Here is a 10,517-nt window from a genome sequence, read left to right as displayed (position 1 = left end):
AGATAATGGGGTAGGCATGAAGCTAAGGAAGGGGTACTTTCCCGCCGTACCCTCGTCTGGAGCCACCACTGACACTACACTTTAACTTTAAAACTATTCTCTCTGTCTTTATATTACCAAGACGCTTGGAATAGACAATATATACTGTTATGAACGTTTTAGATAACTGCGAGTAATTAAAAATATTATTTACTTTTTAGTCAAACGGAATAACTAACTCTTTTGGCTACACGTGTCTTATGGCTTACTTATCCAGTTGTAAAATGATAAAAACAAACCCTTGTTTACTTGCACTCAGGCCCGAAACGTTAAGCAAAATGGAAAAAAAATTGACGCAGATCACACCAGTAGGAAGCGACAACAGTGATGAATAATTCTGAGAAAAATAAAATAATAAATTAAAACGTCTGATGAATACGCATCGCACTCTAAGATACGTTTCACTGAAAGCTATAGCACCTTTGATAGCCATAAAAAAAGCGCGTACGTTACATGCCGTTCTACAGGTGTGAAGGGAGTGAAGGGAGTTGGAGTGGCGTAGGCTGTGATGGAGGAGGAAAAAGGAAATTTTAGTATTTGAGAGTTAAGGTTATTTGTTTGTTATTTGTTTTCCATTCTGCTCTTTCTTTGGGTCTGTTAATGCACCAGCATACAAGTTCACTCTATCTGTTTATATCCCACTTTAAGCCATAGTGTTATCAGCGGCTCGATAGCATTGGCCCCTAGATAGGCCTACATGTGCGAAAAGAACAACATACAGTATACATGTAGCATCCAAGATCTATTTCACCGACATTATCAACACCCTCAGTTTCAGAGGGCAGTCAGTGGAAACATATTAGTATCAGAAAACCTGGATACCGGACATGCCGTTAGAAGTGATTTTCCAAGGATCTCTGAATCTCAGGGTGGTTATCAATGGACTGTTCTAATAAATGACCCTGTCTGTCCTCGTTAAGGACATGGACTTTATGCACTGGTTATATAGAAGCCCTGTAGGTCACTTCTCAAAATAGAATAAGTATAGGCCTATATCAGTTGACATGACTAAGTGACATAAGTATTGGCTAATTTTGGCTCTGTTACAGCCAGATGACAATTTTCCCCACAGGCTTCTTGACCTCTGTATTGGATAAATACGTGACTTTGATTGGGACTATATTTATAGACCTACATGTTGCTAGTATGGAACTGACATGTTTACATGAAAATGAAAATCTTTTCATATTTCGTTAAGTATCTGTTACATTCATATAATCGGACCAACAGATCCTCGGATCTTATATGGCGACCCGCTAAAAAGCCTGCCGCTCAATTCCCGATTAGATACTGAATAGATTTCCCACGGGATTGCGCAACAAGCATTTTAGTGGGTCGGCCATATTTGATCCGCGGATCTGTTAGTCCGCTGTTCTAAATGCGCTCTTAGACTATTAAAAATTAGGGCGGTAGAAAGAGTGTTGGAGGCAATTCGTCCTGTTACAGCCAGATGACAATTTTCCCACAGACCTCAATCAACCTCTGCACCGGATAAGTTGATTCAGGTTATATTTATAGACCGACTTGTTGCTAGTATGGAACTTATATTAATCACTGGCGCGATAATGTGTAATTTTAACTAGACCTATAAGTACAAAAAGATAATTATTATCACAATGTTATTTATCTATCTATCTATCTATCTATCTATCAACACCGCATCGAAACAAAAATAGTGTTATAGTGAGGAATAACGACAACGGTCTGGAGCTTTCAAACGTTTATACACCAATTGCATTTTTCATACAATTTTACAAGTAAGCTTATTAATATTCTAATTCTCAGTATTGATCACACATGTAATTATGTTCCATTCTCATGTTGCAAACCACCATGCAGCACTTCCTTATTAGGAAATCTCTAAGAGACTTGTTTTCAACAAAAATCATCAAAAATACTATTTGAATTGCTCATACTTGAATCATAGCCAAAACATAAACTTTTACTGGCTCTGACCTTTTCTATCTTTTTCCGACACTAAAAACATATGAAACTTAACACTCAAAAACTCCCTATCCTTTTACTCCTTTGATTCCGTTTTAATTAGTATCTGTAATTAGTGAAAGTGTAAGTCATTTGCTTTACAACAATAGCACTCACACACACACGCGTGCGTGCGCGCGATGTCTACTAGTACCTGTTCTAGTCCAGTGAGTGAGTAGGCCTATAAGTACATATATATTCGTTTGTTCTAATTTATCTTATTATATCATTTTTGTACTATGGATTTAACATTTGGGATAAATATGACAAAATATTAAATAGAATACGTAGTGTCAAATGAATTTTTCCAAAGATTGATTTTATTGAAATTCCAAGGAGCGAAAACATTGCTACCGGGTGTAGGGGTCCATGTTCCACCCTACCCAGGTTCTTCTAAGATTTTAACTGTCACTGATGCTTGGGAGAGGGAATATAACCACAGACTCACATATTCAGTTCCAAGTCTAAAAGTCCTTTATTAAGTCCAAGCATTCAGCCTTTATACACATTATCACCAGAGAATCTATCTGCATGCCACAGTGGCAGCAACTCATTTAAATACTAATTGCAATGCAATAGATAACAATTGAGGGCTTCTACTTTTAAGTTATATCAGTTCTACTTATCAGGTATACCTATACAGAGGATGATAAATATTCATTCAAGACTGAAGTAAGGTGAATGATAATATGCTGACTGATTACAAGTATAAACATAATATGTAAATGAGTGATTTCATCACATGCATTTAGTGGACCTTAACATATTCCTTCTTTTCCCACAAAAAAAATTATGGTTACATAATTTTTTGAAATAAAGATTCCACAGAATACTCAAATATAAAAAATTTTAACCGCTAAATACTTATACAAAATATCTGCGTCATGATTCAATTACAAGAATAAATTAAAATATTATTCTATCAAACATCATCACTTAAACTAACAATTGTAATTAATTCAGTTCATTATCCATTCCATTGCTGTACAAAGACATGTCATTATTCTAATGAAATTAAATTTGAATTTTTATGCTTCCAAAATATTTTGACAGAGATAAATGTCCAGTTATCATACAGATTGTTTAAACAGCTTTTCTTATAGATAACAATTGAGGGCTTCTACTTTTAAGTTATATCAGTTCTACTAATCAGGTATACCTATACAGAGGATGATAAATATTCATTCAAGACTGAAGTAAGGTGAATGATAATATGCTGACTGATTACAAGTATAAACATAATATGTAAATGAGTGATTTCATCACATGCATTTAGTGGACCTTAACACGGGATATTTGCATTCGATCAGAAGTTGTACTTGCTTTGAGAAAGGCAATAGCTGTTGCTTACATTTTTTTACATGCAGTCGCTGTTAGTGATGCTTTTGTTATGTTAGTAAGTGACAGCATGTAGTGAACTTAGAGCGGGGAGTGTTTAGTAGAGTAACTTGAGTTGATTGACATGCTCTTATGATATTTATACAACTGCGCATTATGTAAACGGCGGAGAAGGCCGCTAGAGATTGCATGAAGTAGAAATAGGAATGAAGGAAGCGGCGTATGTAACAACTGGAAAGTAGATAATAAATAATAAGAAAGTCATTAACTGAGTCGTATTTGCTACCTCGCATAACAAGTTAGACAAAGTGAATGACGTCGTCACATATGGTGGAGGATGTAAAATGAGAAAGAGACTTTCGACATAAATAATGTCAGCTAGAGAAAGAGCAGTCACCAGACAGACATCCGCACGTGTTCTATCTGAAAAGAAGATGACAATGGGACAAACAAAAGAAATGAAAGGTAAGGAAGAACCTTTTGATTTTTTAGATATTCGAGACCAGTTAGAAGATATCCACATGAAATTAGATGTTATGGGTAAGGGTGACCCTCTTTTACACGCAGTTCAAAGGCAACTTACAGAATTAAACTAAAAACCAACTTAAGTTTCTGCCGGTCCAAATATCGATACATTCTTTGGTTTTCCACGGATAATACGCGATAATGGCTCACGAGGTTCGAAAATTACTGCAATTTAAGTAAGTATTCCCCAGATCGGAAACTGAACGCTTTTATGCTACACATAAAGGGTCCTGCTGAAATATGGTTATCCAAATTGCCTGACGCAAGAAAATTGAGTTACGATGTCCTTAGAACCTAAGAGAAATGAATTTCTAAACAATTTCGACAGACAATCTTCAAAATGGACTGGAGAACACGAACTCGGAGAAAGAAAACAAGCAGAAAATGAATCCATCGACGTTTACATCGCGGATATACGACACCGTTTTTCTCTGCTTATTAAAAGCGCGGACGATAGACTCGCGTATTTCGTGAGAGGGTTACGCAACGAAATCAAACGTTTTGTTATTGCGCAAAACCCATCTAATTTAGAAGAAGCAGATAATCACGCGCGATTAGGGTCGCGACATCTATCTCTGGAATTGAAAAAAATCTACAGCGACTGATGGAACAGCAAGAAAAACAAATTTCTGACATTCGCCGGGCAATTAGACGCGAGCAAGTAAGAAAACAACTCTATACAGGAAACTGTGAACACTTATCTTATCTGTACGTACGCGGATTAGACATTAGTTGATTGACATGCTCTTATGATATTTAGGCTATACAACTTCGCAAAATGTCAACGGTGGAGAAGGCGGCTAGAAATTGCATGAGGTAGAAATAGGAATGAAGGAAGCGGCACATGTAACAACTGGCAATTAGTAGTTAATTAATAAGAAGAAAGTCAATAACCTTGGACATAATGAGAGATTTTATGTCCAAGCAATAACTGAGTCGTATTTGCCACCTCGCATAACAAGTAAGACAAAGTGAATAACGTACGTCGTCACACTTTGCGCAACAGGGGCGGATCCAGGATTTTTTGAAGGAGGGAGGTCCGTTTTTTTAGGGATTGACAGGCAAAGAACCTCGTGCTGATTAAAGGACGGGAGGTCGTTAACCATTCTAGCTATTTTAAATGAAATTAAATACATTGCAATAAGGAAAAAAAGAGGAACAATTAAATAATTATTACCTAAAATATAAAGCAAAATATAGTACATACATTTAACGAAAACTAACTTAAAGTTTCATCAATGTACGTATGTAATGCATAAATATTTAAAAATTGGGGAGGGGTGTTTCCTTTCAAGGGAAATCCGGCAGCTCTTAGCAAAAACGAGAACTTTTCACTGATGACGTCATCCTTGCAAATGAGCTACATCACTCGAAATGCGCCTCCTCGAACCCGAGAGTTTTAGGTGCTCTCAGAGGCTGCCGAAATATTTGCTTCTCTCATCGATTTTCTTTAAGGTAAGGGTGCAATGCACCATTTTTTGTCGGTTTTATGTCTTCAAAGACTGTATGTTGTTACAAATTTGTGCAATTAAGATTCTACACATCCACGTGGCCCTATCGTCTGCGAAGTTGTCAGCAGCCTATGCTGCACGTGATTTGCTGCCATGTCGGTGAATTCGCCCGTCGAGTGCAGGTACAAAGCCAGCATTTTTAAAGGCAGGAGGGTTCTTTTGGTGAAAAATGGACCTTGTCCAATGTAATATTCGTGTATCCTGGTCAAATTCTACCTAGCGCGGACTGCCTGAACTTCCCTTCCTAGGACTTGCATTCCTGTCTGCTTAGGTAAACAGTGAAACAGTAGAAAGATCCTTAGTAGATTTGAGTAGTATAATGGTCATTTCAACTGAGTATTTCGCCTTTGTAAATTGTACTAGTACAACATATGGGTTTTCCAGGTGTGCAGCATGAGCACCATGATGAGGGCAGTCCAGTTTGAAGCAGGTGGACCCGAGAAGATGTCAGTGGGAGAGGTTCCCGTGCCAGAACTTAAACAGCAAGAAGTGCTCATTAAAGTGATTACTACTGCCATTAACAGAGCTGACACTCTGCAGGTGAGGTACACATTTTTTGAATTAAATTTTAGCCAATAACTGCATTTGTAGATAATTGCACATTTTTACTCTGTGAATTCTTAGATCACTTGCAAGAACCTACATATGTTTAACCTAGCTATAGGACCTATAAGTGGACCTTTTGCTAAAATATAAAGTATATATCTTATATTTGAGGGTGGGGGCGAGGGGGTGGGTGGGTGGGGTTAATGGTTCAAACATGTAGTGTGATTATTCATGGTTATTAAAAAACAATTACATATTTATCATATATTTTATAAACAGAGCACATGCATCTTACATCATCTGTGCTTAACTGGACTTTTAAGAGCTTCAGATTGTTCAGGTATTAAACCTTCATTGTCACGTTGATGATTTTCAGCCTCTCATTTCAGCGTAAAGGGCAGTATCCCCCTCCCCCAGGGGCCTCCTCTATCCTTGGCCTGGAAGCCGCAGGGTTGATAGACCAAGTTGGACCAGGGTGTAGTGGCAAGTGGAAGGTGGGGGACAGAGTCATGGCTTTGTTAAATGGTACTTGACTTGTTTAACACTTTAACACGGTGCATTAGAATTAAAATGTACTTTTTTTCTTTCCTAATGTACTGCTTTCCTTTCCTGATTTACTATAGCACATAACACAATTTGACTTAATGATATGAAAAAGAGAACAAATTTGCAGTTACATTGAACATTTAGGACTAGGTTTTTCTTTTTAAAGATGGAAAAACCACTCAAGTGATTGGACTGCTAGTATTAATACTTTAAGTATTGTTCACAATATCCCAACCTAAAACCAATAATTTGATATTGTTCAGACATATATTATCGTATTGGGTTCCTCCCCCAGGTGGAGGCAATGCAGAATATGCTGCTGTGCATGAAGAGCATGTGATGCCAGTACCAAGAGGAATGTCCATGAAATCAGCTGCTGCTATACCAGAAGTCTGGCTGACTGCATTTCAGTTGCTGCACTTTATTGGTAAGTGCATGGTGTGCGTATGCGTGTGTGTGTGTGTGTGCGCGCGCATACAGACAGGCACCTTTGCATTTTTATTTTTGTTGTTGTTGTTGTGTGTGTGTGTGTGTGCGTGTGCATGTGGATGCATGAAAAAATGTCTATGTAACCAGTGTACTACATATATTTTGTAGCAGGAGATCATACGCATTGCCAATAGGTTTTAAATCAACCAGGTTTAATAGTAAAATGCTCTACTATTTATCATCACTATACTAGTAAGTTAAATTCTCTGCAAATAATCCAGTCTGGTTGACTAAATGGATTTACATGTTCTGGTGTGAAGAAGGGAATTATCCTGAGGGTATTGTCTCAGAATTGTTCTGATATCATACGTGATCAGTGCAGCGCGCTTCTTATTTTCACCATAACTGTATAATTATCTGTACCAGGTGGTGTGAAGTCGGGAGAGACGGTGCTGGTACACGCCGGAGGAAGCGGTGTCGGCACAGCAGCAGTGCAGTTAATAAAACTGGCAGGTAAGGTATGTCCAGTAGGTGATGGAGATTTTTTTAGTTTGAAAGTTAAGGTCGAAGATGGACGCGAGTCTGGTATTTTTCCGTAGCCACTGGTACTGTAGGGGATTGACCGATGGATTTAAAGTCAGTCCTGTTTGAAGAGTGGAAAACTGTACAATTGTTTTTGATTGGTTCCCCAGTTAACTGAAGGTGTTTATCTTTGGACTTAACCTTTAGCTAGCTAGTAGAATTTGATTAAGACTAAGTAATTTTACTGTCCAAGTGAAAAGTGAGTTAAAACCTCAAAGTCCTGAAGTCTCAAGTTTATTACCTAATCACACAGGTGGCAGGTCTTTGGTGACAGCTGGTTCTGAGGAGAAAATAAAGAGGGCGCTAGAGCTTGGAGCCGAGGCTGGGTTCAACTACAAAACAGAGAACTTTGCCGAGCATGTATTGAAGCACACAGACAGTAAGTTTAGTTGGGAGAAAGATTTTCCCTAGAGAGCCATCCAGTTGTCATATATGTTTTTAAAAAACAGCTGGAAGGCTTACAAAAATTTTTGGGGAATGGTGGTATGTTTTGTAATTGTACTCCATGGTGATCAAATTTCATATCAACATTTCAGACTCCCTGTACCCCAAACCCTGGTTGGAAGTTAGGAAACATTCCATGCACATGGACTTGGTCATTGTTACAAATTATACTGACAATTGATATTTTGCATTACAATTTGAAACACATAAGGTTTATGAAAATTATGAGTAAATATTGATTTTGATGAGAAAATAATGTAAATATTTTCTATATTTTACTCAAGTTTTCAAGATAATGAAGGTGAACATTCTAGGTTCCACTGATATTGTGTCCTAGGACATTGACTGGTAGTGGTATTTTAACAAACAAGCAAAATAAATTGACCTCTTCTTCACCCCCTCCCCCTTTTTAAAGTACAGAAAATTTCTTCACATGTTTCTATGCCATGTAATAATGCACCAACATTATATTTTCAGATAAAGGCGTCAATTTGATCTTAGATTGCATAGGGGCCTCTTTCTGGGAACAGAATGTTGCTGCACTGGCTGTAGACGGAAGATGGGTTCTTTATGGTTTGTTAGGTAAGGCTTGAAAATTAATTGCTAAGATAAGTGGCAATACTGGGATTGATGGAAAGGATACATTTGAAACTGTTCATTTTCTTATATAGAGGTCCATTTTTTTCCCTAAGTATTGCTGCAGTTTGCGATATTGACAACTTGATTGCCTATCTTGTACAATGCTTGTGTATGAAACTCGGACTGGTTTTATAATGAAAGTATCAAGCTTATAATATCTTGGTTGAATATTTAGTTGTGGATTGGTTTATTAACAACAATTAACTTTAAATTAATGTTGAAAAAGGTGACTTGTGGCAAATATTTTTTATAGCTCTGGTAATGAATGAATTTTTATGTATTTCTAAAAGTGTTTTTGTTCTTGTATTAATTTAGGAGGTGGTAATATAAATGGAGACTTATTGGCTAAAATTTTGAGGAAAAGGATCAGTATTACTGGGACAACATTGCGGGCCAGGACAACAGAGGTCAGAACTCTGTTTTTTTGTTTAACAATGTGTAACATTAACATTGGCCCCACTTGAATGAATGAATATGTTGCCATGACTGTGCTGTAACTTTGGATAAGATCGGATAAAATGTTTTTTGGGGGGTTCATAGATTGTGCATTTGACCAAATTCCAGAAACTTAAAACTTATGGTACATTTACTGAAAGGCCAGTAAGCTGAAATTTTTGGTCCAGACTTTTTTAAAGGAATGTACCAAGTTTAACATGGGAAATGCTACTTTTATTAATCTGTTTTTTATTTAATATTATTTGGTTGAAAGTGGATATTGACAGAATTATGACAAAATTATTAAATTCTCATTTTAGTATAAAGCTGAGCTTATCCGCGATTTCACAGAGAAGGCCCTCCCAGCATTCCAGAGCGGGCAGTTGCATCCTATAATAGACACTGAGTTTCCACTGGAGCGGATAGCAGATGCACACAGGTACATGGAAGAGAATAGGAACACTGGGAAAATACTGGTTACTGTTAGCACTGAGGGAAAAGGGGAACTTTGAAGTGGAGATCAGTTCAGTCAGGTTGAACAGAAAGTCCATATTGTTATTAAACCCAGTGATGCGAGGTAATCAGTGAAGTATCTGTTGCTCTGTGTAACAGCGACATTGAGTAATAGAGAAAAACATTTTAAATTAGGTATGGCATTATGTGCCTGGAATAAAGGTTAGACAAATATGAAAAATTCTGTATATTTTTCATAAGAATCAAAACATTCCATCTCTATTTTTAGGTATATGAATAATTTTACGAGACCATACCCCATAAGTAGTAGTAAATGTAGCAGTCTTACCTAATAGTGCTATGTACATATTATTTGATCATTGGCACATAGGTCATCTACGGGTCGATAAGTACTGTATCAGAATTATTATATTAATTAACTTACGGTTATCATATGTGAAAAAGAAGTGCTATGCCTTTATATATAGGAGTCAAGTGTGCATTGCACAAAACACCGAAACAAGGGTCATAATTATGATTTTATACTTACACGGTTATACTAGTCGAATAAGAAATGTAAGGAATAACACGTGAAAATTGGGTGTGACCTCAATGCATTAGGTATAATCATAAAATTACAGTGTGTATGTTGTCACGGACATAAAACCAACTGAATATTTAATTGCTCAAAATGTATTGCATACAAATAGTATTATAACATACATTTGCCAGAATTCTGAACTTGAGTTCGTAAACATTTTGAAAACAAGATTTCACTTTCGTAGGATCTGTGCCTGTAGAAGCATAGTAACATATCACTGCTTGTACTATATTTCCAGTACTTAATATTACCCACATGAACTCCTCGTTGGAAAGTTTTCAATGAGCATTAGACAGAGCCACTTTCTCCACAATGGCATGTCTTTTGCTGTGAAATCATATGGTGCATCCAGCGTGTTGTATAAGGCATTCATTTTTATAAGGAAAAAAAAAAAGAAATTGTTGCCATAAATCTGAGGCAGTATCTGCCCTTCATCTTCCCATGTA

The 10,517-nt window shown here is 36.9% G+C and overlaps 1 protein-coding gene across 4 annotated transcripts; it reads left to right on the top strand.

The window, feature by feature from the left end:
* Positions 1–3,547: 3,547 nt before the first annotated feature.
* On the top strand, positions 3,548–10,250 carry LOC106168888 (quinone oxidoreductase PIG3-like). Of its 4 annotated transcripts, none has more exons than XM_086996721.1 (9): positions 3,548–3,825; positions 5,781–5,936; positions 6,332–6,467; positions 6,784–6,915; positions 7,344–7,430; positions 7,753–7,878; positions 8,421–8,525; positions 8,898–8,989; positions 9,338–10,250. In XM_086996721.1, exons 2-9 carry the CDS (start codon positions 5,790–5,792, stop codon positions 9,527–9,529), a joined length of 1,017 nt encoding a protein of 338 aa, XP_086852847.1. In that variant the 5' UTR covers positions 3,548–3,825; positions 5,781–5,789; the 3' UTR covers positions 9,530–10,250. The 4 variants fall into 4 exon arrangements, with proteins under 4 accessions (XP_086852847.1, XP_086852845.1, XP_086852846.1 ...); XM_086996719.1 differs by lacking the exon at positions 3,548–3,825 and adding an exon at positions 5,172–5,340; XM_086996720.1 differs by lacking the exon at positions 3,548–3,825 and adding an exon at positions 5,461–5,667.
* Positions 10,251–10,517: the final 267 nt, after the last annotated feature.

The sequence above is a fragment of the Lingula anatina genome, chromosome 10 (genome assembly GCF_051362555.1).
Source record: "Lingula anatina isolate TDL-2025a chromosome 10, LinAna3.0, whole genome shotgun sequence".
In the NCBI taxonomy this organism is placed as follows: domain Eukaryota; kingdom Metazoa; phylum Brachiopoda; class Lingulata; order Lingulida; family Lingulidae; genus Lingula; species Lingula anatina.
This window is presented reverse-complemented; position numbering and strand designations above follow the sequence as displayed.

Bases quoted from the DNA above. Each gene is read 5' to 3' on its own strand.
- LOC106168888 (XM_086996719.1), top strand. From the start codon at position 5,260: ATGCGCCTCCTCGAACCCGAGAGTTTTAGGTGCTCTCAGAGGCTGCCG. The intron at 5,341-5,780 runs GTAAGGGTGCAA...TGGGTTTTCCAG, and splicing joins TCTCATCGATTTTCTTTAAG to GTGTGCAGCATGAGCACCAT. The intron at 7,879-8,420 runs GTAAGTTTAGTT...TTATATTTTCAG, and splicing joins TGTATTGAAGCACACAGACA to ATAAAGGCGTCAATTTGATC.